The following is a 21,092-nucleotide window of genomic DNA, read 5'->3' as shown; positions in this document are numbered from 1 at the left end:
TTTAAAACATAATGATTTGAATTTTTTTATATTGCGGCATTTTTATCAGCTCTTTTTTATGTTATTTCAATAATTTAAGCACTAATTGCAACTCAAGTCTAAGGTAGCCTTGGTTCATAATCTGGCCAAATATATCTTGAAAAAATAGAAGTACATTTTGAAGAGAAGAAACATTGAGAATGCAATTTCTAATGTAAATTCACTTCTGATTGATTTTTACAATTGAGAAAAAGTAATTTCGGGCCTACACTAAAATGCTAATGTCATTTGAGTCAATCGGATGACCTATTGTATTGGTTGTCGTGCGACACCTGTCAACTGTTTATAATTTTACATTCCTCCCAAAATACTGAGCCAGTCTTTTTGTTGATTATGTATGGATTATTCTTTATCAATCAAAATCTAACCTTCCTTTAGATCATGAACTCCATGGAGACCCAGACTTGGAAGGAGTAGTAGTTACCATGGTAATCTTCAATATCTGAAGAAATAGCGGGTTTTCTGTGTACTTTTCTTGTCGACAAAATTATGATTATTTAATAAATGTATTTCTAATAACTTTTAAAGATATTCGATTAACAGATAGATATTTCACATATTAATGATAAATTCATTCTTTGGTATTTTATACTGGCTATGAAGTTAAAAATCAATACAATTTTTTTTTACATAACACAGTTTCATGACTAGTCTATGTTTTACCATACCTACACACGAATCGTTCATAACCGTTTTCAATGTCTTCAGGATATATGCTGTTATAACTGTCTCATTCTAGAATTCTATAAAGTTAACATGTCATTGAAAACACATTTTTGGTGAAACATTCTAAAATTTATTGATTCTAAACCGCTGAGGGAATTTTAAATATAATGAAGTTCTATCTACATTAATATCGGTAGTTGTCCCATTATACTTAAAATTTGCGAGCCGGCAATGAATCTTATATACTTAGTATTTGCACAGCGAATTTTTTCGGGAGGAAAATTGTCTCCCTTATTTCTTACAATAATATATTAGAGTACAAAATAAAAAGCATATTGCATTACTTCGTTAGAGAGATTGTAAAGCCAGCACGTAACATTGCATTCTCTCTCTGTCTGTCTGTCTGTCTCTCTCTCTGTCTGTCCGTCTCTCTTTCTCTTTCTGTCTCCCTCTCTCTGTCTGTCTGTTTGTCTCTCTCTCCTCTCTCTCTCTCTCTCTCTCTCTCTCTCTCTCTCTCAGGGCAGAAAAGAAAAAAAGTATAAACCAATAAAAATCTGTACCTTTAGATATTTTATTATTCAAATAAAAACATCAAAAATATGACATGAAAATTTAAAGAGCTCTTACACTATGCATGCCTTTTAAAAAAGCAATTTAAAAATATCACCAGGTTCAGACAATAATGTACATACCTGTACATAAGTACACAGCTATAGAGTACACAGTACACTGCTATGGAGTAAGAATGAGACTAAGTACAGTAAGATGTATTAATACTATGGCATGCATCACAACACCAACACACATCACTGTGGTCTATTGCAACTGTCAGTCACCCTTCTCCAAAGGGGGGCAACTTGTTGTCTATTGTTGCCATGGTGACGGTAAACAGGACAAAATTGTGTCACATGACCTTGGTTCCATGACACTCAAACTGTATTTGAAAGATGAGTATGGAGTTCTATTTAGACAAGTTCCTTATTGCAGTTCACATGTTGGAGTTGTCTTGATGCCGCATGTCCAGGCTTTGATTGGATTGACAATCTGAGGAGCTCTGATTCATGTAATCCTTAGAGCCAGGGTATTCAGGGGACATCATGGGTCCTGAGCCTGGAATATGCAGCCGTGGTGCATGTTATACCTTTAGTGACCAGGCATGGATAGTTGGGACATGTAGTTGGGGTCCATTCCTGGCATCAGGTAGGGTTGGGGCATAGGAAAGGGGTAAGGTGCAAAAGGGAACCCCATCATTGGCATAGAGGGCATTCCAGGCATTGAGGGCATTGGCATGTTACAATTTGTTGGAGCTAGAGAGGAGGAAACAGAAGAAGTGACTGCATTTTGTGTACTGGTGATAGGACTAGAGTAGGGCATGGAGCCCATCCCAGACATGGGGGGATAGCCCCCAACCTGAGGATGCATCAGCTGGTTCTGAAATAGGAATGGGACATGAGACGGACCCATTCCTCCAGGTATTGGATATGGCGGCAGGTTAGAATTGTTTCCCATATGAGATGGCATTGAAGAGACTCCCATGTGGTTTGACATATTTGAACCTCCTCCCATGTAATTTGAACCACTGTTCATGTGGTTGGAACTACCACCCATCTGGTTGGACATATTGGAACCGTAATCCAACTGGGACCTCATATTTCCATCCATTTGATTCGACATATCAGGACCACTCTCCATCTGGTGTAACATATTGGAATTTTCACCCATCTACTGCGACATATTTGAATTTTCACTTGACTGATGCGACATATTTGAATTGCCACTCATCTCGTGCGATATATTTGAATTGCCACTCATATGGTGTGACATATTTGAATTGTTATTCAACTGGCTGGATTTACTTGAATTACTATCCACTGGCATATGATTCGTCATAATTGAACTTCCACCCATCGGATTTGAGTCACTACTCATCTGGTTTGATGTATTAGAACTGTAATTAATCAAATTCGAAATATCGTCCATTTGTGATGTTGTAAAGGTATCAAGCTCTGTCTTTGAAGGATTTCTGTTGGGTGTACTTTTTCGGTAAATCAACTCCTCTTTGCTGACTGGGAGGTCAGGTTGGGAGTCCATGCTTTCCAAATTGTCACTGACTTTGTCTATCTGTTCATCCGTCGCAGAATCACTGCCAACTTTTGCATTTCCAGTTAGTCTGATGTCACCCAACATGTCCGACTTTCCAAACTGTGATGCCAGGGAAGCACTAGAGTCTGTTCGAGATATCGCAGGTTTGATTGGATTGTCCTGGCTGGAGTTGGAACTCGATATTGCGGGCTTGATCGGAGCATCCTGTCCATAGAGAGACGCAAGAATATCACTGGCGTCCTGGTCCTTGGATGAGGAGGAACTGGACTGAGATTCGCCCTGAGAATCAGAGGCTTCTTCTGAGGAGGCAATAAAATCCGCAGTCGTCAGGGCTGAAATATTACCAAAACCCGAATGAAAACAAAATAATATACTGTAGTTTCATCAATATTTGTTGAAAACTAATTTTTTAAGATTTTGTTAATGAGTTGACACTAAAAATAAAATATTTATTGAAAACACAAAATCTCATACCATTTTGAAGTGGTAGGAGAAAAAGCTACAGATAAACATTTCCTGTGACTTTAAACTGTACTTTTAATAGTCGTGAATGATGAGTGATGACAGCGCTATATGACTATCCTGATGATGTGGATGAGTTTGTTGCTGAGGTAACAGGAGAAGAGCTTGAAGCAACAGCTGTGGTCGACCCAGACAGAGGAAGCTTGGCTCGCACTGCAAAGATCTTGCCTGAGTTTGTTCGGATGTAGACTCCTTTGGGAGTTTTGATGATGAAGATCTGCTCTCCAGCGGGAATCTTGTTTGTGCTGGTTCCTGCTGTGGACTGTGTACTGGTGGCTGTACCAGGTAACATGATATCTGAAAAAATAATCCAACAGATATTCAGAGTCCTGAACATGCTTGGATATAAAGTGGGGAATACACCAACCCTGGAAAATTCAAATTTATCAAATTCATGTTGTTGAGTTACAGGTTACCAAAAATAAGCATTGAAACCACCCCATCCCCACAATCACAGTTTCCATGGCCTTTGCCAATGTCCTCAGAGCCAGTATATAGGTCTATAATACATAGAGTATGTATGCAGGCTTGCCAGTCTAGGTATCCATTAATAGTCTGAATTGTACACTTCCATAATCTAAAATTATTCATGAAGTACCTGGGTTGTTATTTTAATAAATTAATCATTAAATACCTGTAGTAGTGAGAACTTTATGAACGGACACCCCGGGTTTGTTTTTGCTGATGATTGGTAGGTTTCGGTTCTCTCCCCTGCCAACACCCTTGGGCTGCATGGGTACCGAGGTGGTGATCATTGGCTTCACACTGGCGACGGGGCGAGAGGTGTAGGTAGTGGACGGCCTGCAACAATAAAAGTGAGAGAAACTGTTTGAGACAGAAAACAGAATTTTGTGACACTGTAAATTGATTACTATTTTGAAAATTAAAGATATCAAATAGGATAATCACTAGAATCATAGAGATCTCTGCTGAGACATACCAGATTGGCTGTGAGGGTGGAGACACAATCTAAATCTGTCGAGCGTTTCCTTCCTGTCCCTTGGGGTAGAAAGCTGCGTATGAGGGTCTTAAGTACGAGACATTCAGCCGTTTCTCCATCACGTAACTCTGCTGAGCAAGTCTTTTCTCCTTCTTTGTCAATCTTAGTTCTTTCTTATCTATCAGCAAGGACTCATGTTCAAAGGGTTTCTACAATTTATTCATGTAATGGAAATAACAAATTAATACATGTGTATCTTTATTTGATGCCAATTTATCTTAATCAAGAAAGATCAACATTGACAAGATGGTGACACAGTTAACATGAATAGAAAATAATTCTTACCGTCGTAAGCCAATGTCCCTCAGTTTGCAGTTTGTTCATGATGGGGTCTTCATAATCTTCCTGACTAAAGTCAGCATACTCAGGTTCTTTGTCCTATGAAAAAGAATTTAACTCTGATGTACAACATACGGAAGCTTTATATCCATAACAATTCATAGCAATCATAAGATACATGTACATCCATAAATCAAGAATCATATAATATTGATATTTACTATTTTGATTTAAATTGGAAATAACTATTACCCTTATGTTGTAAATAAATCTGACAATTTAACTCTATAAATAACTTAACAGACCTCTTGAATTCTATATATAACCTTAGTGACCTCTTTAATTTTATAAATAACCTTAGTGACCTCTTTAATTCTATAAATAACCTTCCTGACATCTTTAATTCTATTTTTTTTAATGTAACCCGGTTTTGTCATTTCTTAAAGTGAAAACAACTTTTTTTAAATCCATTACATAAATAAACCCTGATGTTCTGCACTAGGCTATAAATAGTGTCTACTGACCTCATAATGAAGTAGACTGTCCACCTGTCTCTTCGTCAGGTGATTTTGTATCTGCATCTCGTCAATGACACGATCTAGATAAACAGATATAAAAAACACTTTATTAATACACTTACTGTAAATAGGTCATGAAAATATCTACCAATGGCAAAATAAATGTATCATCCTCTTTTAAGGTGCTATGGGACATCTGTCAATATTGATGTGGATAAAAGTGCATTATAACTGAAATACTTTAAGTTTAGAATTTTAAAATTTTACAATATTTAACCCAAAAATAGTTCATAAAAATATTTGGCGAGGTAAAAGTTGTAAAACCTGCGGCGGGATTCTAACTCATGACCTACAGATTTATAGTAAACACTCTGACCCACTGCGCTACACTGCTAGGTGACAATAATGGGAAAGAAATTACTTATATAACCATACATTATTTTATTGTTTATTTCGATAAACAATACTTCACAACATGGAAGTGTCCCATACCACTTTAAAAATTACAAAATATAAGAGTTTAAACTTAACCAAAGCTACAAGACTTAGTCCCCTCCCACTGCCTATTTTTACACTGATTTCGTAAAGAGAAAAAGGTTTCTATATAAAGATTTAATAACCCCCATCTCTGCCTCCATGATTTGAACCACTCACTTGACATTCCCTGCTTGGACACCTGGCGATCGTAAATCTTCTTCTCCATGCTGTTGTCAGTCACCAAGCGGTAGATGTAATTTGGCTTGACCTGTCCGAGCTGGAAAACCCGACAAATGGCCTGACAGTCGTGGCAGGGATTCCACGAGGCATCAAGGACGACAACACGGTTGGCTCCTACCAGGTTGATCCCTAGTGACCCAGCTCTGTCAGAGAGAAAATGCATTATATTGCAGGAATTTGAATTGCCTCCATTATCATGCTGGAATAAATAACAAAGATGTGGATAAAACTTCTTTTATAAATAGTAGTAATATAATTAATATTCATTGTGGCTCAATTTTTAGCAGATTTCATGTGCACATATTTTTTTTTTTATTTCTTACATTCTGCAGATATACAATGCATAATTATGATGCTTTAAATATAATAATTCAGAAGTGCAAATTTTATTTTAGACAGAGAGAGAGAGAGAGAGTGAGAGAGAGAGAGATTAAAATATTGTTAGATAATTATTCTTTCCTAGATACCTTAAGAATCATGGTAAAATATATATTATCAACTTATCAGGTAAAAAGTAAATGTAATAAATCAAAATTGTTTATCCCTGGTTCTTCATTATACCTGGTTTAATAAAACCTTGAACCGTGACTGGTATTACCTGGTAGAGAGAAGGAAGAGCCATGATTTGGTATTTTCGGGTCAGTTGAACTGATTGATCAGTTTTTCCCGTTCCTGTGCTGATGTACTCCCATCCAGTCCTAGGATATAACCAAAGCAAGCAGGATATAAGTATAATGGTCCCTGAACAAGATATATGTAAGCCAATGCTCACTAGTAATACCCCTGCTCTGATGTGCATATCAATATTAGGCTATCAACATTTAACAGGAAGTTGAAGTTGGTTTGGTACAAAAATAGATCCCATCATATTTACTAAAAAAAAGAGTGTGCTAAAATTTCAGGCATCTGCAATGATTAGTTCCTGAGAAAAACGTGACAGCAATTTGTTATGGACAGACAGGCACACAACAGTAAAACAGTATACCCCCCTCTCCTTCAAAGCAGGGGTTGAAAAATAATCATTATTTTAGTGAAAATGTATTTAATCCCCATTGCAAAAAATTTTATTCTGGTATTCCCTACTTCACAAGATATCAAAAGATGCTGAGATTCTCTAGAGTCAATCTTATTAAAATTAGACATATTAATCTTCTCCTTTTCAATATGCTATGCAAGATCTAACAATCTGTAATGGGACACGACACATGCAGATCTATATATTATGAAGTCAGAAGTTCCCTCCAACCTCACTGGTAAAATCACACTCACCATATTTTAAAGGTAAATACATCAAATTTAAGACCTTAATTCTTGGTTCGGAGAACATAATTTGTGTATAAAGGGATATGGACTGAATTTCCTACAGTTCATAGAAATCCCAGAAATCTGTTCAGGGTTCCTAAAAATAAACCTATAATGAAGTACCGGTACTTGTAACGTTGCACTTACTGAAGTAGCTCTGATTTTTGCACCAGTTCTCATTCATGTCTGGACGTGGGACTTTCCGCTTGGACAGAAACTCCTCAAGAAGATCCAATGTAAACAAGCTCTGGCTGTAAGAAAGAGTTCCAACATCTATCAGACTAGGTACTTCTTATTTCCATGACAATACAATAAACTTACAAACTGGGAAACAAACCTTTATTGATATATGTATATGCATTTATCAGTAAACTCTTTTCCTACTTTTCACTTAGATATAAGACTTTTTAAGCATATACTTCAAATTTAAAAGCTTGGTAATTTCAGTTAGCCTCTGCAGAAAATGAAATTATTTGGTATACCTACCTGAAGACCAGAATTTTGTCACCAATGGCCAGAGATTCCTCCAAGACTTTGAATAAGATGGCCATCTTTCCCCCGCTCTCCCGGAGTCCACTGGTGTATTCTTTAAGTAGGTAACTGACCTAAAAAGTAGCAGAATGGTGTCATCACATTCAATCGAGTTACAAAAACCAATTTTACTGTAGTTAGGTTTAAGAGGCACTTTGCGGCTTTAAATTGATGGTGAGATTTATGCATGAGACAGCTGATTGCTAAATAAAGGAAAATTTGAACCTGTATTAAAAGGTCACCTTGTCAGAGGTTTTCTGTGAATTTTCATATACAAATGGACCACAACATGGTGCTTAAATTCCTAGCATAAAACAATCCTAGAATTCTATACCTGTATTTATGGGGTTAAATTAAACACTTGATCTAATTTTTAAGAAGAATGGACAGAGAGACAAAGCCCACATTCTTAAAAATGAAAAACAAAATTCACGGTAAAAAAGAAGTTACCTAATTACTCATACATACTGCGTAGAAAGGAAGTAATTACCCATTCTAAGCTGATTTCCTGCCCACGTTCGTATGGGGAGTTGACTGGTCAACTGGCTGGGGGCTCTTCTGGGGCTTCTTCTTGACTCACCTCTTCTTTTTTGTTCCCGTTCCATTTCCGTCTCAATGTCAAGGTCATTGTCATCAGTGATGCTTTTCTTCTTTTGGATCAGATTGTACAAAATATCAGGATGGTTCCATATCTGTACAGAGACATAATGCAGTCAGAATCACTTGAAAACTTTTTAGAGATTTTCTTACTAAATGATCCTTGATTTGCATATTACATGTACATTGCTTTGTCTTAGAAATTCTAAACCTTCTTGATTACCATGCCAACTGAAATGGTGAAAGCACAATAACATCATTGTACATGTGGTTTTGAAAGGATAGTTCTGTAGCTTTAATTGCCATCAATTGTTGTAATAATTCAAAGAGAAAAATCATAGAAAAATTTCATCATAGCATTAACATGATTACCGGGTAGCTGCTCTACCTTGCAGCACACAGCGAAGGCCTTGAGGGGGTTGGTGTTCGCCCATGACCCGAGATTCTGGATCTGGAGGGAGTTCATGAACTCTCTGTACAGAGTTCGCTGGATTGGGGACATGCGCACTAAGAAAATGAACTCCAGTTTGGGCGACAGAGCCTGCTGAAGAATAGTGTGACCTCGTCTGGAAAAAAAGAATAGCACCATTGTAGATCTAATGCTGTTAATGCATATTCAGTCTAAATATCGTCGATGACGAATGTTTCTGTTTGTGGATCATTTGCATGATGTTTAAATGTTTTACATATTTTTTCCCACATGTGGTTGGATAATATCAGAACATAACCATAACTTATTTTCAATAGAATTATTCATAAATACCATGAATAATTCAGATTGCAGATATAAACCAATCTAAAAGAATTTTTATTAGATAATGCCAGAATGGGATAAATGTAGAACACTTTCTTTCTTTTGATCATGGGAAACAGGTGTAAATAGATCTAAGCTTTGTGAGTCTGAATTTTTACCCTGTAATTGAGTTAAATTATTGTATAATCTAGTAAGTATGCAAACTATTGACACATGTATTTTAAGCTAAATTTACATGTAACTACATGATTGTCCATATATCTAATACAAGATCTTGTAACCTAACACATTAATTTTGAATTGTATATAAAATTTCCTCTATCTGTTCAATAAAAACCTGCTAAATTGAAATCTCAATAGAGATATATTCAAGAAAAGGGACCATCCCAAGTCTAAAAAATTAGCTGCAAATGTATGAAATAATCAAATGAATGTAAGCTAGAAAAGATGCAGTCAAGTATGTATAATTAACCTGGAATATGAAAACAATTTTTACCTTAATTTTGCCAATCTACTGGTATTTTTTTGTATAAACTCAAAGAAAAAAAGAACTTCATTTCCACACAGTAAGTTCTGACCTCTGTACAAAGCCCTCCAGTAAGCTGTGAAGTATGTGAGCCCAATATCTCATCAGCTTGACGTCAGAGGGCGTGCTGTCCTGACACTGGCCATTGGTGATTGGACGCTCGAACATGTTGCTGAACTCTGTCTTGGTGCCGAGGTAGTTGGGGCGAACAAAGTCCACCATGCACCAGTACTCCATCAGATTGTTCTGGAGGGGGTAACCAGTTAGAACCACACGCCGTCTGCAATAAAATAATTACAACACTTTATTCAAGTCATCTTTTTAATTGTATAAGTAGGTTGACCAATCCAAATTTTCAAGAATTTGAAAAAAAAGGGGGGGGGTGTAGGAGTCAGGTGAATGAATTTAACAAGGCCATCATATTCACTGAAAAATCCAGCAAAATTTGAGATAATAACACGTTTTAACATATACTGGCGTGCGACCAGTTCTCGCCGAGTACCATTTCTCGCCAGTACATTGTGACGTCATTTTTCGTCTATAATTTTATGTGTTGATAAAATGACGTCACAATGTACTGGCGAGAAATGGTACTCGGCGAGAACTGGTCGCACGCCAGTAGAATTTTAACTGGATATATATTTGTGTTTGAGATGGGGGTGGATGGTATTACATTTATAAATTTTGGCAAAAAAGTGTGTTTTTCCTTTTCGACCTTCAGGCTCAATCTTTTTTAAAAAGTCTTGAAAAACACCCGATAAAAAATTATGGCCTACTAAGAAAGTCCCATTTTTCCGTACGTTCACCACATGTTCACAGTGCGTTCACTTGCGTTCTCCGCTCTACTCCGTTTGCACTCACCGTTCACAAGGTGTTCGCCTTGCGCTCAGTGTTCACTTAATGTTCAATTAGATAATATTATTCTAGGCTAGTAACAATACATTCATGTAGTTTATTTGTTATTTTTTCCTGATTACCGAGGAAACACAATATATGGATAACTCCCGAGGCACCACGAATAAATTTTTTATCTTGTGTTCACATATGGTTCAACATTCACTTACCACTCGCGTTTGAACTCCGTTTGTGCTCTGCGTTTGCTCACCGTTCACTTACTGCTCAAGTGGGAAAATAGAACATTTCAGGGACTGTACTAGTGTAAATTTCCCCAGTTAACAATCACCTTAACAGTATGCTAACACTAATTTGGTAGCCACTGAATACTTTGATAAGAGAACAATAATACTTTATAAAATCAAAGTTAACATTTTTTTCATATCAATTGGACAGGGGATGTGCTTAACTATACAAATGTATGTATAAGAGTTTTTGCTTATTTATTTCAAAGATGAGTTTTAAGCCCCGCTTTTACTAACCCCTAGGGGTAATTTGATGTTGAAAGAGTTGTTTCCATCAGCTGACACTGACCTTGTTTTGATGTTCTTGAGGGAATGAGATTCCGGCCTGGCTGTTCTTGATGCGATGACCTTCATCACACCAAATGAGGTCAGGGCCCAAGTTGATCAGGGCCTCATGTACACCTACAGACAGAAACATACTGTTACAGAACTCAGCCCACAAGCTTAAGACACTCTCATTAAATCAAGTCTCATTAAATCCATCCAATGGGGCCAAATGGAATTGCTGCAAATCTTCAAATTGATCTCTAACTTATACATGTAATTCGTGGTCCACTCACCAACTAGGAATTCATGTGTGACCTAACCTCTAGAGATCAATGATTGAACTATCATAATTAGTGTGAATTTCCCACACTCATAAATAACCACTTTTACAGTTCTTATATGGACACATTAATTATAAAAATTCATCACTTGTATACAAGTATTTAAGCCTTATAAACAGATCTTGGTGCAATTGCTATGATCAATGTTGTACACATTTCAAACAGAATTTACCTGTATAAATATTCTTCAGATGAAATTACCATGCTGTGCAAAGGTAGGGATAGAGTTCAAACTATTCATAAACACACAAATGACTGTACCTGATGTTTCGATAGAGAGTGACTGGTTTGGAATTCTTGGATTTTTTCTTCTTGTCTTTCTATCCCCTCCCCTTTTCCGCTTCCTTTTTCTGCCCGTCTGCTGTGCAGCCGGGGCTTTGCTGGAGTTTTCATTGTCCGCCTGTGTCAGCTCCTCTATGGCCTTGACCTTTGGTGGTTTGGGGTCATTCTCTGTCTTGACCTGTGGTAGGTCATGCGTCCATAGAATATGAACCTGGATAAATTACCCACAATTCATCACTCTTGTGAGTTCACTTGTAGCTTGACATTTCATGATCATTCGGTCTATATTTTTTTTTTTTGACATTACACTGATACACTAAATTGAAAATTAATTTATGCTGTCCCATGTTCAGATATAACACAGACAGCTAGTAAACATCATTTATTCACTAGGAATAAATTGTAGATACTACAATATAAACAAATCACTTATTACACAATTGCATGAACTTGTCATTACATAATATAGGTTGGGGAGACCGTTACACATCTGTAAAAAGGTCTATCTAATTTAACTCTATTCATTTTATTGTCACAATATATAAAAACCCGTAAGCATGAAAGTAAACAAGTATGCACTGAACTTCATATAAATTAACTGACATCAAATCTAGTAAAGGCTCCAATACATATCGTAGATATGAAAAACATGTTTGTTTACTGCACGAAGTACATATAGCCCATTCAAATAGTAAAATATACCTTAATGGAATTTATACAAGTCAAAGTGCATAAGAAAGAAATATACCGTTCATAACTCTAAATGTTATATAAAAAATACAAAAATACATACACTGTGGGGTCTCTATATCACCAAAAACTGATGGAACGTGGTTCCGTGAATTTGTGCATCGCGCTCGTGGAGCGGAGGTCCTACTATAAACTCTGAACCGAATCCGGATTATAACTGAACATAATAAACAATTCCGGAATGATTCCAGAACACTCCCCACCTAATATTTTCACAATATTACCCTTTATATCAAAAATTGTAACAATTTAAGACAAGACAAAATAATACAATTTACATAAGAATATACATGTTATCAATTTTCAGCCAAAATCAAATGGTGCAGTGACCAGGATAACATCACCATAAAATGTGAAAATGAATGATTGTCATAACATTGATCATCATTTTATGCCTAATTCAATTGTTCTTCACAATGTCACATTAACACTGAATATGAGAGTACAGTAAATGTTCAACAATAAACATCTATTCAATGAGGCGAATTAGTTCACTGATAGGTCTCATATAAGTACATGGTTTCCCATTCACAATAAGGCGTACGCGGACTTTTCGCACAAGTTCATCAGCACTTTGGATAACTTCCTCCACAAGTCCCACAGGCCACTGGCATCGCGCTATATCTTTATCTCTAACGATCACAACATCCCCAGGTTTAAGGTTTGGTGTTTCAGTGGTCCACTTACGGCGAGACTGTAAGGTATGAAGATATTGATCATTCCACTGCTTCCAGAAGAAATCGGAAAGTACTTGCACTTGTTTCCACTGTTCCTTATACAGGTCACGAATGCTAACATTCACACAGGTAGAGAAATGTCCCGATATTTTCTGATTCAATAGTATTGCAGGGCTCAACACAAAAGGCATATCTGGATCGCTTGATATCGTAGTAATCGGTCTAGAGTTCATGATTGCTGTCACTTCGGCCATCATTGTACTAAGAACCTCATGAGTGAGATTCTTTCCCTTTGGTCCTAATAGTAGAGCATCTAAGATACGTCGTGTTACCCCTATCATCCTTTCCCACACTCCTCCCATGTGGGAAGAGTGAGGGGCATTAAAAATCCACTTTATCTTTGACTGGTCTATGAAGTGCTTTACTGGACCTTGTATCACATCTATGTTAAGATCTCCGGTAGCTCCAATGAAATTTGTCCCACGGTCAGATCGCAGTTCACAAACGTTTCCACGGAGGGCAATAAATCTTCGTAATGCATTGATGAATGATGAGCTTGACATGGATTCCACCAGCTCGATATGAACAGCTCTTGTCGTCAGACACGTAAACATAATAGCCCATCGCTTGCTTTCAGCAACACCTCCTCTGGTTTTACGTGTCACAATCGACCAGGGGCCAAAGGTATCCACACCTACAGCACTAAACGGAGGTCCTGGAGTTACTCTAGATGATGGTAAATCTGCCATTTTCTGAGACATCAAGTTTCCACGTAATCTTTTACACACAACACACTTATGAATCACTGATGAAATCAGTTTCCTTGCACAGATCACCCAGTAGCCATTATTCCTTATGACACCCTCCGTAATGTGCCTTCCCTGATGAGCACCTGTTTTTTCATGGAAATGTAGCACAATCAATTTTGCAACATGCGATTTCCTAGGAAGGATAATTGGGTTCTTTTGCTCCATTGGAAGTACACTAAGGTTTAATCTGCCTCCTATTCTCATAATACCGTCCTGATCCAAATATGGACATAGATTCCTTATTGAGCTGTCTCGAGGCAATGGTTTCTGGTCTTGTAAACACAAGAGTTCTTCTAAGAAAAACGTTTTCTGTGTTTCTTTCGCAACAAATAGTTCACTTTCTTGTTTTATGGTTAAAGAATCGAATGTCATATGCTTCCATTTTCTAGCAGCTGTTTTTAGCACTGTAACAGCAGATATTAGGGAATTCCATGTAGAAAATCTCTCAAAACGATTTGTGAGGTCTGCGGTCTTCAACACTAACTTGTTTGCATTTATGCGGATTTCTTTATCGTCATGAGGGTTCACGAGTGGAAAGTATTCTTTTACAAGGTCTTTGCTGATATGCAGAAATTCAGGTCCTTTAAGCCACTTACAGCTCAAGTCTTCGGCTGTACTTAATCCTCGTGTTCCTACATCAGCTGGGTTTTCCTCAGATTTTACATAATTCCACTGGGAAGGGCTAGATGATCTTAAAATGCGTTCCACACGATTGGCCACGTAGTTGTAAAAACGTTTGGTATGATTACTGATGTAACCTAGCACAATCTTGCTGTCGGAATAGAACCATGTGTTGACAAATGTAATGTTTAAATGTCTCTTAACAGTTTCTGCTATTTCAACTGCCATAAGAGCAGCGCAAAGTTCTAATCTTGGCATTGAATGTCCATGTAAAGGGGCCAATTTTACTTTGCCAAACACAAAGGATACTTCACTCCTTATCTCATCTGGAACTTTGATGTATGACACTGCTGACACTGCTTGTTCGGAGGCATCACAAAATACATAAAGCTCTACATGGTCACAAAGGCTCAAAGATTTTGTGATATACATTCGAGGAATGGAAATGTTCTGAAGTGATGAAATGGACCTTTTCCAAGATTCCCATCGATGTACATATGAACTATCGACATCGTCATCCCAATCACATTTTGTTGTAATTTCGCGAAGGATGATTTTTCCACAAATAACGAGTGGTCCAATGAATCCCAGAGGATCATATATGCTGTGCAACATAGACAGGTAGCCACGTCTAGTGTTTGGTTTCTCTGGGAAGTTGACATCAAACAGGAAACTATCAGTTGACAAATCCCATAATAGACCAAGACTATGGTGTACAGGAAGAAGGTCTTTCTCTAAATCCAGTTGTTTGATTTCTTTACTCAGGTCTTCTTTGGAGAAAGCTAACATCACTTCTTTATTGTTTGATGCAACTTTGTGGAGATTGATGTTACCATTGGTTTTCAACGCAGTCCGAGTTCTTTTCAATAGGTCGATCGCTTGCGAAGCATTTGGAACAGATGTTAAGGCGTCATCTACATAGAAGTTGTTATTCACAAAGTCTTTGATATCTTGCTCCGAATTCTCCACACTTTTGCGTAATCCAAAGGTAGCCACAGCTGGCGATGGACAATTTCCAAAAACATGTGCACGCATGCGATATTCCACAAGATGCTTACTTGGATCATTGTTCTGGTACCACATGAAGCGTAAATAATCCCTGTGGTCTTCCCGTACAAGAAATGAGTAAAACATCTGTTCAATATCTGCTGATATTGCAATGGAATCTTTTCGGAAACGCAGCAGAACACCAACTAAGTTGTTAGTCAAATTGGGTCCTGTAAGTAGAACACTGTTGAGTGATGTTCCTTTGTACGTTGCAGATGAGTCAAAGACTCCACGTATTTGGTCTGGTTTCTTAGGATGGTAAACTCCGAATAATGGGAGATACCACACTTCTTGTCCAGCTTTAAGTTCTGGGGCAATTTCTGCAGCGCCACTCTGAATAACTTTTTCCATGAATGTAAAAAAGTGCTGTCTTTTCTCATAGTTTTTATAAAGACTGCTATCTAAAACCATAGCTCTCTTGAGGGCCATAACTTTGTTATTTGGTATTGCTGGCTTATCCCTCTTGAACGGCAGAGGAGCTGTCCAGTTTCCTTCTTCTAGTTTCATTTCATTTTCCATAATATGAATAAACTCACGATCTTCGACCGAGAGGCCAATTTCCTCATCATCTTTGTGTTTTCTGAATATATCTAGCTCCCCATCTACTGACTGGATGTGAATTTGAAGGTCTTTGTCACATGGTTGAAATATTGTAGGTCGACCGTTTGGTAAAATGTTAGTTTTGAAACTTGTTACACTGAGATCCCTCACACTGACTTCAGGTAGGTGTTTACCATTCAAACAGACGTCACCAATGATGACCCAACCAAAACATGTCTTCTGAGCAAATGGATGGTTTTTTGGTCCTGTTATCTGCTGATAAACATAATGTGCGTCTGTTAAATCTCTTCCAATAAGAAGTCCAATTTGATGATTTGGATCATATTTCGGAATTTCCGAAGCAATAGAACGAAGGTGCGGATAATGATATGCGATCTCTGGTGTAGGAATTTCTGTGACGTCTTGTGGAATACTTCGACATTCAATGAGGGTTGGTAGTTTCAACACTGTCGATGAGTCAAGAGACTGTACAATAAATCCATGAGCTTGACGACCAAGAGTTTGTCCTCGTCCAGAACATGACATTAAATTATACATTAATTCGTTTCCTTTCACACCAAGAGAGTCCATTAACTCTGTAGTTGCTAATGTTCTATTACAATGTCCATCTAACATTGCATACACAGTCACAGATAATTCTGGGCGATTTTCTGGGTACACTTGGACTAACACTGTTTTTGCACAAGAGCGTCCATGGAAACCATCACATATAGAAGTACACTTTGAATCAACAATGAATGGTTCACTCTCCCCACCTTGCACCGATTGAGGAATATCTTGATTTCTAGGCTTTATATGCATAGCAGTCACATGATTGCCGCTGCCACATTCTTTACACTTAATGTAAGCTCGGCAGTGTTTTTTATTATGAAATTTTGTACGTAAACAACGGAAACAGAGTTTATTTTCTGCTACATATCTGCGACGTTCTTCCATAGGTTTTCTCATGAAGAGTTGACATTCATCAAGATTATGCGAAATTGCATGTGGATGTAAAGAACACATTTCTTTTCTGATGTTTTCTTTTTCTTCCTGTACTTCAGTTTTTCTTGACATTACTGTTGCTGGTCTCCTCGTGAATCTTTGTTTATCCATTCCTACAGGTGATGAAGATTCAAATGAAAAGCTTGGGTCATTCAAAGATATGCTAAGTTCATGAATGAATTTTACAAACTCCTGGAAAGGTGGATATGGAACAATGTTTTGAATCTTATATTTAACAGCACGATCCCTCCATTTGTTTTGTAAGTTTTCAGGCAGCTTGCACACGATTGGATTGACACCAATTGGGGTATCATAATACGACAAAAGCATGGCATATCTATCATTGTTTTTATGACACTCTATTTCTGCCAATAGATCTGCAAGGTTATATAACTGTGTTTTGTCCTTTGGTAAGGTAATCACTGGAAATTTCTGTACTTGAATGCGCAGTTTTGATTCTATCAATTCGGGGGATCCATAACGTTCATCCAATCTCTCCCATATCTTCTGAAGAGCTATTTTCGCATCATCTGGGTTCGCTCTTCTTATACTGGTTACTTGAACTGTAGATTCAGGTCCGAGCCATCGTAACAGCAAGTCTATTTCTTCTAAATCACTTAAGGTGGCTTCAGATACAATAGTCTTGAATGTCCCTTTCCATACGTTGTATGAGGAAGGGTCATCATCATATCTTCTAAGTCGTTGTGAAACTAAGTCTTTTTTCAATAAATAACAGTTAATAGTATCACTAGTCACCGCACTGTCAATAACACTAGACGAAATAGGTTGATATTGATGCCGCGGTGTAAACGTAGAATCCAAGTGCGGTTGTGCTATAGGAGGCGGTCTGTACGACTGTGAAGTTGGTGTAAACCTAGGTTGCATAACCTGAGGAGGGAACCTAGGTGGTAACGGTTGAGGTGTATACCTCGGCTGCATCAATTGTGGCATGTATGCCTGTCCAGGATATTGCATAGGTCTCGGAGGATACATAGCCATCACAGGTTGAGAAACTGAATGCTGCGGCGTTGAAGTTGACGACTGTGCGAAGTGCGGCACTGCTGGAGCAGGAACTTGTCTTGGTAGTTGCTGGTTTACAATATGCTTAGATGCTTGTCCAATATACCTGTCTTGTTTTTCTTTCTGTGATTCAGGTTTTACTTGTTTCGGACCCAAAGTTATTTTTTCTACATACTCTCTGGATTTATCGACACTGTTTATCCTCGGTAACCCCAAATCACATACATGTCCTTCATCTTCCATCATTTCAAATTTTACCTTCGACTCTGCAAGCTCCAGTTCTCCCTGACACTTCAACAATTCTAACTCATTTTCTAAATCTTCTTGTGCTTGTTTGTATTTAGCAACATTCAAGTTTTCTTCAATGATCAGTTTGGACTTTTGACGCTTTAATTCAATAGCTCTCTCTGTTATTTTCAACTTTGTTTTAGCTTCTTCTAATTTCTGAAGAGATTTAATGCTTAATCTACTTGACGTTGACTCTTCATCTGTTTTCTTCCTTGTTTGTGAAGGTTTCAATTTTTGTAAACACTGAATAACATTGTCATGAAATGGAGTAAAACACTTGTTCATCAAATCTAGTTCTTTGAAACTTTCTTCATTGTTCTGTCTATTCAAATATTCACAACACTCATGGTATGTATTCTCATAATTTTTCAAATTAGCTTCAATCCTATCACACACTTTAACAAGAACTGCTGAATCGGATGTTGAAGTAGATTCAAGAATGTCAGAATTAATTCTTTTTTCTAATTTAGCCAACTTGCTTTTCTGCTTGTTGAGATTTTCTAAATATAGTTCATGTCCTTTCTGTGTTTTCTCATGTAAACGACCTGAAGTTCTTGGATCTTTCTCCTCCATTTCCATGTTTCCTTGATCATCCAAGTGTCCTTGCTGATCCTTCTCCCTTTCATGTGTAGACATCTTAGGATTGGTGAAGGCTGAGTACCAGTTATCTACTATGCTGTCCCATGTTCAGATATAACACAGACAGCTAGTAAACATCATTTATTCACTAGGAATAAATTGTAGATACTACAATATAAACAAATCACTTATTACACAATTGCATGAACTTGTCATTACATAATATAGGTTGGGGAGACCGTTACACATCTGTAAAAAGGTCTATCTAATTTAACTCTATTCATTTTATTGTCACAATATATAAAAACCCGTAAGCATGAAAGTAAACAAGTATGCACTGAACTTCATATAAATTAACTGACATCAAATCTAGTAAAGGCTCCAATACATATCGTAGATATAAAAAACATGTTTGTTTACTGCACGAAGTACATATAGCCCATTCAAATAGTAAAATATACCTTAATGGAATTTATACAAGTCAAAGTGCATAAGAAAGAAATATACCGTTCATAACTCTAAATGTTATATAAAAAATACAAAAATACATACACTGTGGGGTCTCTATATCACCAAAAACTGATGGAACGTGGTTCCGTGAATTTGTGCATCGCGCTCGTGGAGCGGAGGTCCTACTATAAACTCTGAACCGAATCCGGATTATAACTGAACATAATAAACAATTCCGGAATGATTCCAGAACATAATTCATAATTTTCCATAAACCAAACTGTTTCTAACTTTACAAAATATTTTCAAAGTACTTGTTTTATTTCCATTAAAATCTTTTTTATGTACTTGAGTGACATGATTTACTGCAATAAATATGGATATTCATATATGAATTCAATTTACTAATAATTAAAATATTGTGGCAGTTCAGAAATTTCATCTGTATGCATGTTTCCTAAGTATGATTTACTATTCCTGTATGAAGTGTAATATAAATTTCTTTTCAGCAGACATATTACAAAATGAATGAAAAAGAGCATACTTTTACTTTCTTCATCCATTTCTTCTTCATTTTCACTTTGTTCACTATCCTGGGATTCTTCATCTAAATGAGAAAGGAAATCAGGTCCTCAGAGTACTAACAACACAATCACACATTCTTCTAGTTATGGTAATTAATGAAAACAATATAATAATATATTATAATACCGGTTAAAAATAATCAATTGTTTTCCCTTAAAAATATCATTATCTTTAAGCAATAAGAGGGTCTCTGATCAAAAATATATATGACTTGACTTTTAGTTGACGTTAGAAATCTTGGAAACATGCTTGACCAGAAATTCAACAGATCATAGAACAAATAATGTACATTTCTGCTATGTTCACGTCAGTCAGCTGTGACAGAAATCAATATACTGGTACATGTGATATTGAGTGCAAATAATTATTTTCGAAATAATCATAATGATACATAATAAAATTTAGTGACTGGGTAAACCTAAATCCCTCTGCATAATTAAAATTACCTGATCATATTTTATTACAATAAATGTAAATCCTCTAATCCATAAAAAAAGATCCAAAAATTGTGACTTTTATCAAACAAACTATTAACTAAATCGACCAAACTAAAATGCCATTACAACTGACAGTGTAATTCAGTGGAGAAAATTCGAACTACAAACACCTCACTATTTAACCAAGATCCTTTCATATTTGTCCGTTAAGCTCGAAGAGGGTAGTAAATCTTACTCTGAAATTTTGTACTGAACAATATTTAACGCGATCAACAAAGTGTTTAACTTACAATTCTAACTCGAACATCCGTAGACATGCCTTATAAACACACAATTTTTTTAACTCTTTGCATATGACCAAAGTCAAGCTAGCACGCACTAACTTCAACGCACTAACTCCGTTCTAAATATGCTTATCGACTAGTTTTTCGATCCCGACGGGAAAATATCCCTCGGTAAATAGGCGCAGGGCGCCTAAACTAGGACTTGTGACAATTAGGTGACCCCGGATTCCTGAGGGTGGGGGTCCTGCCCGGGGGTGACCGGTCTCAGAACCTTCAATAATTATGCCGTTCTTGGCGCCACGGCCCCCTGAATAATCGTTATAATAACTATATTATCATATTATATAGGAACATAAACAAGGCGCAGGGCGCCTAAACTAGGACTTGTGACAATTAGGTGACCCCGGATTCCTGAGG

At 37.0% G+C, this 21,092-nt stretch overlaps 1 protein-coding gene and 1 pseudogene across 1 annotated transcript; both read right to left on the bottom strand.

Annotated features, from left to right (window-relative positions):
• Positions 1–1,330: 1,330 nt before the first annotated feature.
• LOC128161098 (helicase ARIP4-like) lies at positions 1,331–12,073 on the bottom strand (annotated as a pseudogene).
• LOC128159765 (uncharacterized) lies at positions 11,957–19,545 on the bottom strand. The gene is made up of 2 exons (XM_052822950.1): positions 19,472–19,545; positions 11,957–19,087 (listed from the first exon to the last, which is right to left on the bottom strand). Exon 2 carries the CDS (start codon positions 18,974–18,976, stop codon positions 12,803–12,805), a length of 6,174 nt encoding a protein of 2,057 aa, XP_052678910.1. The 5' UTR covers positions 18,977–19,087; positions 19,472–19,545; the 3' UTR covers positions 11,957–12,802.
• Positions 19,546–21,092: the final 1,547 nt, after the last annotated feature.

Source organism: Crassostrea angulata, chromosome 8, assembly GCF_025612915.1.
Source record: "Crassostrea angulata isolate pt1a10 chromosome 8, ASM2561291v2, whole genome shotgun sequence".
NCBI lineage: Eukaryota > Metazoa > Mollusca > Bivalvia > Ostreida > Ostreidae > Magallana > Magallana angulata.
The sequence above is the reverse complement of the archived record's forward strand: the minus strand, read 5'-3'. Positions and strand labels throughout refer to the sequence as shown.

Coding starts and splice junctions, on each gene's coding strand:
- LOC128159765 (XM_052822950.1), bottom strand. CDS start 18,976: ATGTCTACACATGAAAGGGAGAAGGATCAGCAAGGACACTTGGATGAT.